Genomic DNA, 19,079 nt, shown 5'->3' on the forward strand with positions numbered 1-19,079 from the left:
CCTAGAGTAGCGTCATGCAGAGACAATCTTTACCACTAGGGGGCAGGAGAGCTGTCTGTTACTCTGACACCAGCAAGAGCAGCAGCGCAGACTCCTGTCTGTCTGTTTGTCTCTCTGTCTGCCTGTCTGTTTGTCTGTCTGTCTGTCTGTCTGTCCTCTCTGCCTGTCTGTCTGTCTGTCTGTCCTCTCTGTCTGTCTGTCTGTCTGTCTGTCTGTCTGTCTGTTTGCCTCTCTGTCTGTCTGCCTGTGTATATGTGTATCACTACACCCTCTGTGTCTGTATAAATCATTTGATATTTATGGAGAGGGAAAGAGCTGACGTGTGTGTATGTGTGTGTGTGTGTGTGTGCGTGTGTGTGTGTGTGTGTGTGTGTGTGTGTGTGTGTGGGTGTGTGTAATATAATGTGTATATAATGTGTGTGTGCAGGTTCTATCTGATTGGAGGGGGGATCCCTATCATCGTGTGTGTGTGTGTGTGTGTACGGTTAGGGCTGACGTGTATAATGTGTGTGTGCAGGTTCTACCTGATTGGAGGGGGGATCCCCATCATCGTGTGTGTGTGTGTGTGTGTGTGTGCGTGCGTGCGTGCGTGCGTGCGTGCGTGCGTGCGTGCGTGCGTGCGTGCGTGCGTGCGTGCGTGCGTGCGTGCGTGCGTGCGTGCGTGCGTGCGTGCGTGCGTGCGTGCGTGCGTGCGTGCGTGCGTGCGTGCGTGCGTGCGTGCGTGCGTGCGTGCGTGCGTGCGTGCGTGCGTGCGTGCGTGCGTGCGTGCGTGCGTGCGTGCGTGCGTGCGTGCGTGCGTGCGTGCGTGTGTGTGTAAGGTGAGGGCTGACGTGTATAATGTGTGTGTGTGCAGGTTCTACCTGATTGGAGGAGGGATCCCCATCATCGTGTGTGGCATCACTGCAGCAGCCAACATCAAGAACTACGGCAGCCAGATCAGCGCCCCCTAGTGAGTGTTCCTGAGCACTGCAGCCCCTGCAGGCAACACATGGCACTGCAGCCCCTACAGGCAACACATGGCACTGCAGCCCCTACAGGCAACACATGGCATCACGGATGGACATACAGTATATACAACCCTTAGAAATGGAACCCTAAATGACTAGGGAACACATTGTGTGTGTGTGTGTTTGTGTGTGTGTGTGTGTGTGTTTAGACACATGCAGTGCTGCTGGAAACCCAGTGGAGTAAAGATACACACACACACACACACCCCTTTCACTTTAGAGAGTGTGTGTTGCTGTCTGTTTATGTCTGTAAGTGTGTGTGTGTGGGTATTTGTGATATGCTCTCATGTTATCGTGTGTGTGTGTGTGTGTGTGTCTGTGTGTGTGTGTGTGTGTGTGTGTGTGTAGCTGCTGGATGGCGTGGGAGCCCAGTCTGGGAGCGTTCTTCGGCCCGCTGGCGTTCATCGTCTTCGTGGACTGTGTCTACTTCCTGCTGATCGTGCTGCAGCTCCTGCGTCACCCCGAGCGACGCTACGAGCTCAAGGAGCCAATCAGCGAGGAGCAGCAGCACCTGGCCGCCATGGAGACGACCCCTGACCCCCCCGTGACCCCCCCCGCCCTGGAGAACGAGCACAGCTTCTGGGCGCAGCTGCTGGGGGTGGGCGTGACCCTGGCGCTCTACCTGGCGCTGTGGTCCTGCGGGGGCGTGGCCGTGTCCCAGGACTCCTCCCCCGTGGGGCTGACCTTCGCGTGCCTGTTTGGGGGCGTGGCCCTGGCCCTGGCTGCCTTCCTGCTCTCCCACCACGGAGCCAGCCGCCGCGACCTCCGACCCCTGTGGGCGCGCTCCTGCTCCTGCTGTTGCCCCGAGAGGCCGTGCGACCCCCCCCTCACGCTCACACTGCCGCCTGTCGCCACGGCAACGCTTGTGTCCAGAGGAAACGGGGAGGCGGGGGGGAAGTGTGGCCCCGCCCAGAGCAGCGCCGATTCCTGCTGCACCAATAAGAGCGCTCCGAGTCTGCGCCCGTCAGCCAATCACAGCGCTCCGAGTCTGCGCCCGTCGGCCAAGCTGACCAATCTGCAGGTGGAGGCAGCCCAGTGTAGGGCCCCGCCCACTGCCACGCCCAACGCCGCCGCCCTATTGGACAACAGTCTGACGGAACACTCGCTGGACAACGACATCAAGATGCACGTGGCGCCCCTGGAGGTCCAGTTCCGCTCGGTCGCCCCGAGCAACGTCGCCGCGCAGCCCCAGGGGGCGGGGCCGGGGGCGTTGGTGGGCGTGTCTAACGGGCACGTGGGCGTGTCTAGCTCGCGGCACCATAAGAACCGGGCGCGCGCTCAGAGGGCCAGCAGGCTGACGGTGCTGCGTGAGTACGCCTACGACGTGCCCACCAGCGTGGAGGGCAGCGTGCAGAACGGCAGCAGCGCCCCCGTCAGGCGCGGAGTGGGAGGACACCAGACGACGAGAGCGAGTCGCCGCGCCGCCTACATGGCGTACCGCGAGCGCCACATGCAGCAGGGACAGGACAGCAGCGACGCAGCCAGCACCGGCCTCCCCCGGCGACCACGACACGACCGCAGCGGACGACACGACCGACACGAGCGCCACGGCAAGCCATGCTCACACAGCCTCCCGCTGCCGGCCTCCACGGCACACACACTCACCAGCAACCTCACCAACACACACTCCAGCAGCCTAGCAGCAGGACTGGGCAGTGGGGTGGGTCTGGGATCTAACGTGGGCAGCATTGGCGGTCTGGGTTCTCACCTGGGCAGTGAGGTGGGATCTAACCTAGGTGCTAGTGTGGTTGACGGTCTGGGATCTAACGTGGGCAGCGTTGGCGGTCTGGGATCTAACCTGGGCAGCGAGGTCGTTGCTAATGTGGGCAGCGGAGAGAAGGTTCTAGATACTGACTTTGGCGGTGAAGTTGGTCCCGGTCTGGGTCCTAACCTGGGGAGTGGAGCGGGTCCTAGCCTGGGTGTGTGTGTGGTTGACGGGGTGGGTTCTGAACCGTGTAACGGTGCGGTGTCACACACACCCAGAGGAGTGGCTGAGGGACACACACCCCCTAAAGACTGCGTGAGGGTGGAGGGTGAGAGGAAGACTGCTGCCCCTCCTCTTCCTCCTCCTCCTCGTCCTCTTCCTCTCCCCCTCTCCCTCCCTCTGGAGCTGGAGGCCCGACCCAAAGCCCAGAGCTACGGGCTGAACCTGGCCAGCACCGGGCCCGTGCAGAAGGACTCTGGGCTCCAGAGCCTCCAGGGACCCAACTCCCTCCAGAACCACCAGGGCCTCCAGGGACCCCAGGGACCCAACTCCCTCCAGGGACCCAACTCCCTCCAGGGCCCGATCATCTCACTGGGCCCCGACCGCTCCGCCTCCAGCACCATCAGAACTGGACTCTGGAAACATGAGACCACAGTGTAGCCAATGAGACGGCAGTGTTACCCCTGTTACTAGGCAGATTGCCCACAGCAGCCAATGAGCAGCCGGCGTTTCCTCTCTTACTAGGCAGACTGCCCACAGCTGCCAATGAGCAGCCAGCGTTTCCTCTGTACACCAGGCAGACTGCCCACAGCAGCCAATAAGCAGCCAGCGTTTCCTCTGCACACCAGGCAGACAGCAGCCAATGAGAAGCGAACGTTTCCTCTGCCCACCAGGCAGACTGCCCACAGCAGCCAATGAGAAGCGAACATTTCCTCTGTACACCAGGCAGACAGCAGCCAATGAGCAGCCAGCGTTTCTTCTGTACACGAGGCAGACTGCACAAAGCAGCCAATGGGCAGCAAGCGTTTCCTCTGTTACTAGGCAGACTGCCCACAGCAGCCAATGAGCAGCGAGCATTTTCTTCTGTTACCAGGCAGACTGCACACATCAGCAGCACTCTGCCACAAATGTGAAAAAGACAAGAAGACTGAAAGAGTCGTGCTTCTGTGATATTGATGTTATTCTAGACTATCTGTTTTGTTAAGAAATAGTTGCGTAAACACTTGTGTATTTGTCAGGATGGTGTGAACTTTGAACTTTGCGTAAACACTTGTGTATTGGTCACAGGTTCCAGGGTCTGGATGGTGTGAACTTTGAACTTTGAGAGGACCGTCCACTACAGACCTGATTCTGGTTCTATGTAAGCCTCATAGTCAGCTGCCGTTTTATATGTGAAGACGACCTGAGCTCTCACACAATAAACCAGTGTTTGATCACACGCTTCGTACCTATCTGATGCCATACACACTTCTAACTACACACACACACACACACACACACACTGACCATAAGATGTAGGTAGCCACTGTACTAAACACACACTCACACTGAAACGTCTAGGGCTCCATGGACGAAACATAAAGGGGAGGCCACACAGAATTTATAATAATAAGGTATTTATTAATAGTTACAGGGTTATATTTATATAATAATTATAGCAAACGTGTGGTGGAAGTCAGTGTTGTGAATTTAAACAAAAAATGTAATGTACAGTCAGTTCAAGGGTAATATAAAACAAACGACGACGCCAATCCAAAATCCAACGAGTATCCACAATCCAATCACTTCCAACGACCAATCCAAAAACCAACTGTCGGTATCCAAAGCGCTCCCGACTGCTGTCTGATAGCTAGAGCAGGGCTTTTGTAGCCATTGGGCAGTGAGCGTTTCCTCTGTTACTAGGCAGACTGCCCCACAGCAGCCAATGAGCTGGAATCAGATAGCTAGATCAGGGCTTTTGTAGCCCATCCAATCACTGCTACACCTGCATCCAATCACTGCTACACCTGCATCCAATCACTGCTACACCTGCTTCCAATCACTGCTACACCTGCTTCCAATCACTGCTACACCTGCATCCAATCACTGCTACACCTGCATCCAATCACTGCTACACCTGCATCCAATCACTGCTACACCTGCATCCAATCACTGCTACACCTGCTTCCAATCACCTGCTTTAGGAACAGGCATGCAAATAACATGGGGGTGGGGACTAGACCCGCCAGGGTCGTAACACACACTCACACACACACTAACACACACTGACCATCAGATGGAGGAAGAAATCATTTGGGTGTGTCGGACCTGTATACATCAACTCAGTGTGTGTGAGTGTATCTGTGTATCTGTGTGTGTGTGTGTCTCTGTGTGTGTGTGTGTTAATGCCATTCAGACACAACAGTGTTCATGGTCCAGCTTGTCTAATGACAGGCAGGTCTGTGGTCTGAGGAGATGAGGTGAGATGGGAATGAGTGTTGGACACACAGGCAAGCCTGGTCGAGGACATTAGCAACACACACACACACACACACACACACACACACAGAGACACGCACACACACACACACACACACACACACACACACACACACACACACACACACACACACACACACACACACACAGAGAGAGACACACGCACACACACACACACACACACACACACAGAGAGAGACACGCACGCACACACACACACACACACACACACACACAGAGACACGCACGCACGCACGCGGCAGTAGGTGAGGCATGTGCCACGCCAGGGCAGACTGGCAGAGACTGGCCCCTGTTGGAGATGCCACTCTGCCAGGCCGGCATCTGGTGGTATTCTGGACCGTTGCCATGGAAATGAAAATTGATTGTGTTCCTTGATTTGAAAGCTGTCACTGGAGAGTAGACAGGTCAAAGAGAAAGTTATCAGAAACATGGATAGCACTCTGACACACGGTAATGTAAACAGTCAAAGGGCTGAAGCATTCTTAAAACCACTGATGAAAGGCACAATTTAATGCGGCTGCACACACAGGAGCTTTACCCCCATCTGAAAAACACATACACAATTAAACAGGCACCCGGCGGCCACCTGACTCCCAAATGATAGCAATATTAAATTCACACACACACACACACACATACACACACACACACACACCAATGGTAGCAGCTGTGCAGGAGACATTACTGCTATTTCCCTGTTGTAGTGGCCATCAGCTTGTATGCGATGATGAGCTATATGGCAAAGCAAAACGTCTGTCTGACCACTGCAACAGGAACATAGCAATAACGTTTCCTGCACAACTCCATTCAGGGCCTGTTTTAGAGCAGAGATTGCTCAGTAGTCCTCAGTCTCCCAACTTGCCAAGATGCTGAATGTGGATTATCCTTCCATAACATCCACCTTCGGTGGGGTGTGCTCTGCCTTGCTATTGTTTCTGACATCAGGCTGAATGGGCTGGCTATCCTGTCCACTGAAAAAGCATATCATGCATCATCACTTCTATATTTGAAAGGCATCGTTGGGCTTGAAGGTGTGCTGTGCCTCTGGCTGTGCTCAGTCAGCCTGTCAGTCTTGACGTTCAGATGGCAGTGGGGTGGGGGCGCTCCACTATCTGCACTTTCCAAGGGGTGTCTAGGCTATAATATCCTCTCTCCACTATCTGCACTTTCCAAGGGGTGTCTAGGCTATACTATCCTCTCTCCACTAGATGGCGCTGCTATACTATCCTCTCTCCACTAGATGCACTTTACATGGGGTGTCTAGGCTATAATATCCTCTCTCCACTATCTGCACTTTCCAAGGGGTGTCTAGGCTATAATATCCTCTCTCCACTATCTGCACTTTCCAAGGGGTGTCTAGGCTATACTATCCTCTCTCCACTAGATGGCGCTGCTATACTATCCTCTCTCCACTAGATGCACTTTACATGGGGTGTCTAGGCTATACTATCCTCTCTCCACTATCTGCACTTTCCAAGGGGTGTCTAGGCTATAATATCCTCTCTCCACTATCTGCACTTTCCAAGGGGTGTCTAGGCTATACTATCCTCTCTCCACTAGATGGCGCTGCTATACTATCCTCTCTCCACTAGATGCACTTTACATGGGGTGTCTAGGCTATACTATCCTCGTTCCACTATCTGCACTTTCCAAGGGGTGTCTAGGCTACACTATCGCTCTCTTGATGTTATCAATTGATATATGTAAGATGAGCAAAAAGCAAAGTAACACTAAGGAAGAAAATATATTTAAGTAATATTTGTATTACAGAAATTACTGACAACTCATATGAACAAAAAACATACTGCTCTCTCCCTCTTAGACGTGAAGGCCCATAGTCTGCTCTCTTAGACGTAAAGGCCCATAGTCTGCTCTCTTAGACGTTAGGGCCCATAGTCTGCTCTCTTAGACGTAAAGGCCCATAGTCTGCTCTCTTAGACGTAAAGGCCCATAGTCTGCTCTCTTAGACGTAAAGGCCCATAGTCTGCTCTCTTAGACGTTAGGGCACATAGTCTGCTCTCTTAGACGTAAAGGCCCATAGTCTGCTCTCTTAGACGTTAGGGCCCATAGTCTGCTCTCTTAGACGTAAAGGCCCATAGTCTGCTCTCTTAGACGTTAGGGCACATAGTCTGCTCTCTTAGACGTAAAGGCCCATAGTCTGCTCTCTTAGACGTTAGGGCCCATAGTCTGCTCTCTTAGACGTAAAGGCCCATAGTCTGCTCTCTTAGACGTAAAGGCCCATAGTCTGCTCTCTTAGACGTTAGGGCACATAGTCTGCTCTCTTCCTCTTAGACGTAAAGGCCCATAGTCTGCTCTCTTAGACGTAAAGGCCCATAGTCTGCTCTCTTAGACGTTAGGGCCAATAGTCTGCTCTCTTAGACGTTAGGGCCCATAGTCTGCTCTCTTCCTCTTAGACGTAAAGGCCCATAGTCTGCTCTCTTAGACGTAAAGGCCCATAGTCTGATCTCTTAGACGTTAGGGCCCATAGTCTGCTCTCTTAGACGTTAAGGCCCATAGTCTGCTCTCTTAGACGTAAAGGCCCATAGTCTGCTCTCTTAGACGTTAGGGCCCATAGTCTGCTCTCTTAGACGTTAAGGCCCATAGTCTGCTCTCTTAGATGTTAGGGCCAATAGTCTGCTCTCTTAGACATTAGGGCCCATAGTCTGCTCTAGATGTTGAATGCATTCTGAGCACACATGCAAGCAGACATGTTCGAGGGCAGGATGATCAACCATCCAGGCTGGTTGGTTCTGAAGCTCAGTAGTCTTGTATCTTTAAAAATTTGAAAGAGTAAGTGACATGGATTATAAAACAGACGATGACATGCATAATAACAATGTCACAAAGAGCTGGTATCTCAGTGCAGCAGACTGTCTTGGGCTCTGTAGGCATTTTTTCACACTTGGCGCAAAAACGCCGGTATAAGGACAGAGATTTAAAATGTGACAACATTGCAGGTAAAGTGTATTTGAACGTTGTATTACTATTAAAGTCATAAGCCACCAAATGCAATGATTTAAAGGGAAAACAATGTTTAATCACTGTAATAAACATTTAGTTCAAAACCAGAAAAATGCAGTAACTTATATAAACACATGTATCTGTTACATACTCGAACATGAACACACTCTATTACATACTCGTCTCACTAGCATTGGGTTGTCCTCGACACAGCCAGCAAGACTGCATGACCTCAGCCAATGGTCAAACATACCAAAATACTTGTGGAAGTTACACGAGATTAACTAACCATTCAGAAACATCCTGTTGAAGCCTAAACTCTCTCTAAAGTGTATTTGAATGATGAGTTACTATTGAAGTCATAGGTCACCAAATGCAACAATTTATTGGGAAAATAATGTTTAAACACTGTAATAAACTGAGATTGCGTTTCTTGCATGTACTTAAACACCAGAAACAAGCAGTAACGTATATAAACTCACTATATCTGTTACATACTCGTACATGAACACACTGCATTTACATACTCAAGCCTCTACCATTGGGTAGGCTTCGACACAGCATCCTAAATTCTTGAACTTGTTCGAGAGCCTCTACTTGTTCAGGGTCTTTTTCTTGTTCAAACCACTGTGTCAGAGTCTCTACTATACTTCACCCAAGGTACACGCTCAACAGTTTCTATGGTAACTCCAAGGTACACGCTCATCAGTTTCTAAGGTAACTCCAATACTTACTTGAGTGAGCTCTCCCCGTGGAGGAGGGGTTAGCTGGCTCATTAGCATTTAAAGGAACAGGCACTCAAAAAACTGTCTGAACAGGCACTCTAAACAAGTCACTCTAAACAGGGTTGTTTTAGACAGGGTAAAAAGGGTGCTGTTTTACTTGATCCTTGTGGTATTTTGATCAAGTTATGTCACAGATATTTCATTAAGACCCCAAGGCACTATATCAACAATGACTCCTTTAAGCAATACGTTATTACACTGTGATGAAGAGTAGAAGAGTGTTTTAAATGTTTTTGTCACCGTTTATACTACAAAATAGAGGTGTATTTTAAGTGCAGAACAGAAGTATGTAATGACAGTATTTCTTTATTGTTATGAGATTGTCATTGTTAGTTCACATCCGTCTTTAGTGAACTCTGTGCTGTCTGTCTCTGAACACTGCGTGCTTTTGCGAGTGTGACAGTGTACCACTTCCTCTTTTCACTGGAACAACAAGCTGCTGTGCAGAGAAGTAGCTAACCACCAGACGTTTGCTTCCGTTATGAAAGATAGATCTTTTGCAGACAGTTTTGGCAAACTCAGAATGTGCATGTGCCTGTTTGCACGTAGGTCATAAATATTGCAATATATGATTTTTTTGTCAGGCCTCACACTCGGAATATGCAGCTCCACCAAACGTGACACAAGCGGGGGTGGAGCGGCTAAAGTGAAAGTAAAACCAAAGTGGTGCTTGTGCTGTCAGGGCAAACCAGCTATTACACCACGAGCGTAAAGTATTTGGACAGTAAAACGTTTTGAACCATTTCGTGCTAGGACATTTGGAATATGTTGAGTTAATCAAGCACTTTCTCCAGAAGAGGAAATTGTGTCTGCCTCGTGGAATGGCGCAGAAGAAAATCGAACTACTCTAAGGGGTGAGTTTCTGAACTTCACTCTACGTTTACCGGGAACACAACTTTCAGAACAGCTCTTTAAGGGATGGCGTTCAGCGAGGTGCCTTGTTATAGGAAAATATTGGACAAGGCACGTGGAGTATTTTTTTTTAAATACGAAAAACACGAGAACAGTAGCCTATAATGGGGAAAAAACACACAAATCTATCAACTATCAAACTATCAAAACTACTATCAAACTGTAACAACTCGCGCTACTATTGACAACTTGACAATACAATAATGTAATGATTTTAAAATAAATACTGAATGTAACATTTCCCTCCATGCTAAATGAGAGACAAAGATGTCGGTGTTTTTAATGTCAGCAAGAAAAGCCATGCTAGACTAAAAGTCCTTTTGTGTCATCCCAACTGCACTCTCTGTAATGCAAGGATGTCAGTTTTACACAGGGTCAAACACGCACAGTTCAACCCTTATTATCACCGCTGAGTTCACCCAAACATATGCAGACTAAGTGGTGTCAGCACCTAAAAATCTAAGCCACACACAAAGAAAAGCCATGTTCCTGCTTACATAAGCACATGATTCATACAAGATAATTATTAATACAAGGCATCAATATATTCTAAAGGTATTAACAGTGTTTGGAAATTAATTATATCAATGGCAGATTGTATTACAGAAATTATTGACAACTCATATGTACAAAAAAAATATTAGACGTAAAGGCCCATAGTCTGCTCTCTTCCTCTTAGACATAAAGGCCCATAGTTTCTATGGTAATTCCAAGGTACACGCTCAACAGTTTCTATGGTAACTCCAATACTTACTAGAGTGAGCACATCCTGCAGATGATGGGTTAGCTGGCTCATTTGCATTTAAAGGAACAGGCACTCAAAACAAGTTGCTCTGAACAGGGCTGTTTTAGACAGGGTAAAAGGGTGCTGTTTTACTTGATCCTTGTGGTATCTTGACGTGCGGCTTAAGTGAAAATAAGACCGAAGTGGTGCCCGTGCTGTCAGTATAACAGTTACTAGTGTAGTTGAAGGGTCAGAAGAGTGGGTGGTTTATAACAGTTAGTTAAAGGGTCTGAATAGTGGGTGGTGGTTGATGTAGATAATTTCCAAACACTGTTAATAACTTATATATAATATATACTAATATACTAATCACGTACCTTTTTATTATTAATTACCTTATATGAATCATGTGCTTATGTTGACAGGAACATGGCTTTTCTGTGTGCGTGTGTAACTTAGATTTTTAGGCGCCACTTTGTCTGCGTATGTGCAACAACATATTTGTGTGAGCTCATTGGTAACAGGGTCGAAATATGCTCTTGACCATGGGAAGAACAGACATCCTTGCAAGACAAGAAGCTTGGTCGAGAACCTTGTTTTGACTTTGATGTTAAACACTTACAGCGTCTTGCAATTTTTGTTGCTGTTTGTCTCATAAATATACTTAAAGTTGAAGGGTCTGAAAAGTATTAATATATAGACTCAAGACTTCTGAGGTTTTCACATAAACATACTATATAAATGCATGTGGACTTTATAACCCTTTTCACATAAACATAATATATGAATGCATGTGTAAGTTATAAGAATGCTAATATATTGAAACTGTATGCTACTGCTAATACTGCTAATGCTACTGGATGGAGAAAGAGGAAAATCTCACCTAACCCTTAACGCTGGTACTTCTTCTTCAGAACGCTTGCTCTGAGATGATGAATAATGCCAGATTAGATGATCAACAGTGAGGGTTTTACGATACCAGCCCTCCCGTAAGGATGGAGGAAACAGCAGCCAAAACAAGTCTTTCAGAAAGAGGGAAGGTGAAGGAATCCTCTTCAAGGTAACTTTGATACAACTGCATTGAGAGTAATCTGTAGACCTGTGTGTGTGTGTGTGTGTGTGTGTGTGTGTGTGTGTGTGTGTGTGTGTGTGTGTGTGTGTGTGTGTGTGTGTGTGTGTGTGTGTCTGTGTATGCACATGTGCGGGTGTGTGTGTATGCACGTGTGTGTGTGTGTGTGTGTGTGTGTGTGTGTGTGCAACTCTAAACGCTGAATAGTCATAATAGGGCATCTTTCAGTAGAACTTACTACAGTAAGAACTGTTTTTAAAGCCTGCTCACTTTAAAGTCTGCTCCCGGGCACAAGGCTTACTAATTAGAGACATTTCATTAAGATGACAGAATACGGGAAAGGGATTGGATAACAGTCTTTACCTCAACAGAGGCGTGTGTGATTTTCTCTGTCATCCATATAACACATTATCAAGAAGGTGAACATGCAGTGTGTTCTACTGACACAGGGACATTTCAAATGAATCGCCATCATCAAGACCACTCCTCACTGTTCCACGATTGGTGCCTAGATCCTCATTTCTAAACTCTCATCCCCCTGAGAGGTGATAGCCAGACTAACACAGACTAACACAGCAGACCATGCTACTCAGTCTCTTGTGTTTCAGCACAGGCTGTTACAGGAAATTCTTCCACTCTGACTGCCATTTTGCTTTTCCAGTGACAATAGAAGACAATTAATATTTTGTTGATGTGACATACTTAGACATACAGTTCCAAACAGAAATAGTAATTATTTATTTATGAGGCGCTTTTATCCAAAGACACATATAGTTCAGGTAAATCATACTCTCCCTCTTATCCAAAGAGACATATAGTTCAGGTAAAGATTGGGAAGTGGACTGAGCACAGGAACACACATTTGAAACAGACATTTGAAACACACATTTGAAATGCACATTAATACCATACATTTAAAAAAAACATTTGAAAAACAAATTTGAAATGCACATTAATACCATACATTTAAAAAAAACATTTGAAAAACAAATTTGAAACGCACATTAATACCAAACATTTGAAAAAAACATTTGAAAAAAACATTTGAAACGCACATTAATACCACACATTTGAAAAAGACATTTGAAACACACATTTGAAACGCACATTAATACCACACATTTGAAACAAACATTTAAAACACATTTAAAACACACATTTGAAACAAGCATTTGATATAAACTGTGTGAATTCATAATGTTCTATACAGGGGCCTATTGCATCATGAGAGACCTCCATCACCTGCGCCCACTTGTGTGTCCATGAAGAGTGACCAGTCAGAGGGTCGCTTTATCAACTTCCAGAATGCAGATTTCACTGATGCATCAAGGTAAATCCAATCAAATAAACATGTATGATGGCTCATTAGACTGCCATTCCCTCTTTTCACTTTCATGAATAAACTCAAAACTCAAAATGTTTTTAGATAATAGCCTGATTTGTGCTCATGGATTATTTTGCTTTTCCAGTGACAATAGAAGACAATTAATGTTTAGTTGAGATGACATGTTTAGATAACAGTTCCAAGTGCACATCACAATTATTCATTTAGGAGAAGCTTTTATCCAGAGAGACATATAGTATAGTTCAGATAAAGTAAAGCATACTCTCTTTTATCCAGAGAGACATACAGTATAGTTCAGATAAAGTAAAGCATACTCTCTTTTATCCAGAGAGACGTATCAGAATCATGTTTATTGGCCAAGTACATTTTCATATACAAGGAATTTGTTGTGGTGTTTAGTTATATACATAAACATATAGTTCAGATAAAGTAAAGCATACTCTCTCTTTTATCCAAAGGTACATATAGTTCAGGTAAACCCTGGAAGGTGGACAGAGCACAGGAACACACATTTGAAACACACATTTAAACACATATTTGAAACACACATTTGAAACACATATTTGAAACCCATATTTGAAACAAACATTTGATATAAACTGTGTGAATTCATAATGTTTTATACAGGAGCCTCGTCCATGAGGAGAGACCTCCATCACCTGGGCCCACTTGTGTGTCCATTAAGAGTGACCGGTCAGAGGATCGCTGGATCAACTTCCAGAATGCAGATTACACTGATGCATCAAGGTAGATCCAATCAAATAAACATATATGATGGCTCATTAGCACAAAGAGAACAATGATTAAGGCGTTCTTTCATTTAAACTCATGTTGATGACCTAAGCTGGGTCTTGTTTGCTGTATCAGAGATCAGATCAGTTGTGTAGATTCAGGCCTGTAAATGTGTTGTGTGGATTCAGGCCTGTAAATGTGTTGTGTAGATACACACCAGTAAATATGTTGTGTAGCTACAGGCCTGGAAATGTGTTGTGTAGCTACAGGCCTGTAAATGTGTTGTGTAGATACATGCCTGGATATGGGTTGTGTAGATACATGCCTGGATATGGGTTGTGTAGATACATGCCTGGATATGGGTTGTGTAGATACATGCCTGGATATGGGTTGTGTACTGTAATTTCCAAACTATAAGCCGCTACTTTTTTCAAACGCTTTGAACCCCGCTGCTTAAACAATGATGCGGCTAGTATATGGATTTTTCCCGTTTTCAAAAGCTTAATGCCGCAAAAAAAAAACAGAACACACAAAAAAACATTCTGTGACGTTGCTCACATTAGATCAATGAAATTGCCGAACAATGTTTCACAAAAACTTTTTCGTTTAGTCTAGCCTACTGTTTAGATTAAATCCAGCGTGCTCAAACTTCCCATCATTCTGATTATCGTAGTCATTTTGTCACACTCATCATGGGAAAGACACGGATAAATGCTTATGCACTTGACGTTGAAGCAGCTAACATAAAAGCACTGAGTGAAGAAATGCAGATCTTCCAAGTTGAAGGCGATAGATCTGGCTGTTGAAAAAGTTAACAGAGCTGCTGCACGGGAGTTGGGCCTAAATGAGTCAATGATAAGACACTGGAGACAGCAGCATGAGGAATTGAATCAGTGCAAAAAGACAGTTAAAGCCTTCAGAGGGACGAAGAGCTTGAAAATGAGCTCGAAGACTGGGTCAACACACAGAAATCAGAAGGTCGATGTGTGACTGAAAGCCAAAACAATTGCCACCGCAATGAAGTTGGAGGATTTTGGAGGTGGACCATCGTGGTGTCTCAGATTCATGAGACGGAAAGGCCTGTCAAATAGGGGTCGGACGTCTCTGTGTCAGCAGCTCCCTCCGGACTACGAGAAAAAACTTTCAAACTTCCGAAAACTTACAGATGCAAAGATGGCGGAGCATTCCATTGGCACGGAAGACATCATCAACATGGATGAGGTTCCTCTGACATTTGACCTGCCTCTCACTTTGACTGTCAATATGAAAGGCGAATCATCAGTAACTCTCAAAACAACTGGGCATGAAAAGACGCATTTCACCTGTGTTCTGAGCTGCACGGCATCTGGAGAAAAGCTTCCACCTATGGTGATTTTTAAACGCATGACAATGCCAAAAGAGAAATTCCCGAGAGGAATTGTTGTGAAAGTCAACAAGAAAGGATGGATGACAGAAAGCCTAATGCATGAATGGCATACGGAGTGTTACGGCAAACGACTGGGAGGGTTCTTTCACAGGAACAAGGCATTGCTCGTTATGGACAGCATGAGGGCCCACATAACAGATTCTGTGAAAGAAGCCATCAAGAGGACAAACTCGATTCCAGCTGTGATTTCTGGGGGCACAACTAAGTATTTGCAGCCACTCGACATACGTGTAAATCGTGCATTTAAGGTGGCACTCCGTGTTCAGTGGGAAGCTTGGATGACAAGTGGTGATAAATCCTTCACTAAAACGGGCCGCATGCGAAGAGCGACTTATGGTCAAGTCTGCCAGTGGGTCCTGACAGCGTGGAGCATTGTCAAAAAAGACACTATCATCAACGGGTTTCGAAAGGCTGGACTGCTGCGTGTTGAAGAGTTCAGCGGGTAATTTTCCTCCGGATGAAAGTGACAAGTGCAACCATGAAAACACTCCAACATCGGATGAAAGAGTTCTGAGGCTATTTAACTCTGACACTGAAGGAGATAACTTCAGTGGCTACAGTGCACAGGAGGATGAAGATAGTGACCAATGACTTTCTTGGTAGGCTACTGTTTAGCGCAATTTTTGAATGTATGTTACAAGCCGTGTTTCGTTAAAGAATATTATTTTTTTAATTTATGTTACAAGGCGTGTGTTTCGTTGGAGCCTATTTAATTTTGTTACAAGCCGTGTTTCGGTCAAGCCTTTGTAAGGTAAATAAATCACACTCATAGAACATTATGTATTCTAGGGTTAAATACATAAATCAATCTACAACTACATTTGATTTAAATCTGATTTTTAAACGAGGCACCATACACAGCTGCACTGAATTAACCTGGGGCTTGTTGTGCACCTAATGTATCCCACGTTCAGGCTTTAATGCTGTTATCCACTCAATGCTTTATACACAGAGGCCTATTGCAGGACTGTAAACCAGATGCTGTCAGTGACCAGTTTACCAAGTCTCAACAGGAGGACCTGAAACACATATTCCAGGTTTGGATGCAGTACTGCTATACTGAATATGCCCAGAGTTGACAATACTGATCATAACTAAAGTGGATGGGGAATGTCAGACTGCAGTGGAAGTGTAGGACTGTAGCTGTTACTTAACAGGAATAGAGACAAGTACACACAAGAGAGCATGCTGGGAGAATGAATACAGTTCATATGCAGCAAACACAGACGTACTCAGCAATAATGATAATGAATACAGTTCATATGCAGCAAACACAGACATACTCATCAATAATGATAATGAATACAGTTCATATGCAGCAAACACAGACATACTCATCAATAATGATAATGGATACAGTTCATATGCAGCAAACACAGACGTACTCAGCAATAATGAGAATGAATACAGTTCATATGCAGCAAACACAGACGTACTCAGCAATAATGAGAATGAATACAGTTCATATGCAGCAAACACAGACATACTCAGCAATAATGATAATGAATACAGTTCATATGCAGCAAACACAGACATACTCATCAATAATGATAATGAATACAGTTAATATGCAGCAAACACAGACATACTCATCAATAATGATAATGAATACAGTTCATCTGCAGCAAACACAGACATACTCATCAATAATGATAATGAATACAGTTCATATGCAGCAAACACAGACATACTCATCAATAATGATAATGAATACAGTTCATATGCAAACACAGACGTACTCAGCAATAATGAGAATGAATACAGTTCATATGCAGCAAACACAGACATACTCATCAATAATGATAATGGATACAGTTCATATGCAGCAAACACAGACGTACTCAGCAATAATGAGAATGAATACAGTTCATATGCAGCAAACACAGACGTACTCAGCAATAATGAGAATGAATACAGTTCATATGCAGCAAACACAGACATACTCAGCAATAATGATAATGAATACAGTTAATATGCAGCAAACACAGACATACTCATCAATAATGATAATGAATACAGTTCATATGCAAACACAGACGTACTCAGCAATAATGATAATGAATACAGTTAATATGCAGCAAACACAGACATACTCAGCAATAATGATAATGGATATGGGTTTAATATGATTTAACATTTGATATTTGTATGTCTTTTGGAAAGACATGTTAATATAAAATGATCCTTGTGTAAATTTCACAGAGCACGTATTGTATAGTCATGGCTCACATAAGGCTCCTTATCCTTTCCCTATCAGAAGGGCTGAGCCATTTTCTCCATAGTCGTTTGCTTAGATTATTTAAAATATTCTATATTATTCATGGACTTCATGCATGCACATGTACTGCCTTCAATCTCATTACTTCTTCCCAAAATTCACCTGACTAGACGTACTTTAACGAAAAGAGAGGCCTGTACATTCAGGCAGCATGTCTCTACTACAAGTCAATCTCTAGAGTAGAAGCAGCAGTTAAAGCAGACTTATCTCACAGTAAACCAAACAGCTACTGCTGCCTAGATCAATCCCAGTGAAGAGTAAACTCAGTGAAAAGCTGTATCACTAAATGATGTAACCAAATGAGGATTTTAAATCACTTTCATAAACACTTAAAACATGTTTAAAAAGCAACATATGCAGAGTTCCCACGGTACCTGGAAACCATGGAAAACATGGAATTTATTTTTTCATTTTCCAGGTTTGGAAAAGTCATGGAAACTGAGCAAAAGTGAACACTTACATGGAAATTGAAACAGTTGTCCTGGAAAATAGTTTTGGATGATGTGAAAAATCGTAATAAAATAAAACTATTGAGCACAGAATTAAGATGCGTTTATAAAAACGTTTACATGTGACCAGCTTTAGAGCATGCTCTTGGCATCCTTTCTGGTATATTGGATGTTGGAATTTGATGCAGGCAACCTGGTGAAATGGACTTAAAAGTATAGTTTCGGATTGGTGGACTTCGGGAATATAGCCAAGAAACATTACTCGCAATCTCAATAGAAGGGTCAAATACATGCATTTCCCAGCCAACATGGGAGCCTTGACATCTACAGTGAAACATCTTATGCAAGTTAGGGTTATTGTTTTAACTGTGTGGTAAACCTGGATTTACCAATGTTAGTTAGTAAGCAGTGCAATCTTGCTAACTAGCTGGGTGCAACTTGCTGATTTTTACCTTGCTTTTAAAATACTAGAACTATGTTTGATCCCCATATGCAGTTTTACTCAATGACTTTTCCTAAAACCGTGTCATTCACCACATTTAGGGGAGTTTGTTTTGAATGTGGATTCATTAATGATGGTTAGCAAGCACATGCAGGTCTCAGCAGGGACGGGAGGAAGAGAGGGCCGTTGGAGGCTGGGTTAGAAACACCTCCCTAAGGGCCGTACACCAGCACGCTGCTTTCTGAGGGCCTACACCAGCACACTGGGGTGAGAGTAACGGGATCGGTGGAGGGAGAGAGAGAGAGAGAGACAGGGGATCGGGAGAGAGAGAAAGAGACAGGGGATCGGTGTAGGGAGAGAGAGAGACTTCTAGCCAACTTCTAGAGTATATGCCATTTTTTTCCTATGTCAATAAAGTGTCATTTCTTCCACTATACATTTGATTAGTTTATGATTACTGGCATAAAGTCTTAAAGAACACATTATTCTGTGCTTTTGTAGCATGGAAGCATGTAGCATGGTTCTGTGCTTTTGTCTATAAGTCTATAAATGTTCTGGTACTATGGTTCTATGGCATAATGACCATTTAACAAGATTCATGCAATGCAAAGTGTGACCAAATATTTGTGCATTAGGTGTTAGAGGAGAAGATCATCACCTTTGTGAAGAATGAGCTGAAGAGATTCAAGAGGATGCTGAGTCCAGATTACCAAGAGAACTTTGAGAGTAAAGAGGAGGATGAGAG

The 19,079-nt window shown here is 45.0% G+C and overlaps 1 protein-coding gene across 1 annotated transcript in view; it reads left to right on the forward strand.

Moving 5' to 3' along the window:
* adgra3 (adhesion G protein-coupled receptor A3) overlaps window positions 1–4,088 on the forward strand; it is a 34,611-nt gene extending 30,523 nt beyond the window's left edge. The window contains 2 exon segments of the mRNA XM_080860157.1: window positions 854–949; window positions 1,356–4,088. Of these exon segments, the coding sequence (XP_080716283.1) occupies window positions 854–949; window positions 1,356–3,372 (2,113 nt within the window). The 3' untranslated portion in view covers window positions 3,373–4,088.
* Window positions 4,089–19,079: the final 14,991 nt, after the last annotated feature.

The sequence above is a fragment of the Sprattus sprattus genome (assembly GCF_963457725.1).
Source record: "Sprattus sprattus genome assembly, chromosome: 21".
NCBI lineage: Eukaryota > Metazoa > Chordata > Actinopteri > Clupeiformes > Clupeidae > Sprattus > Sprattus sprattus.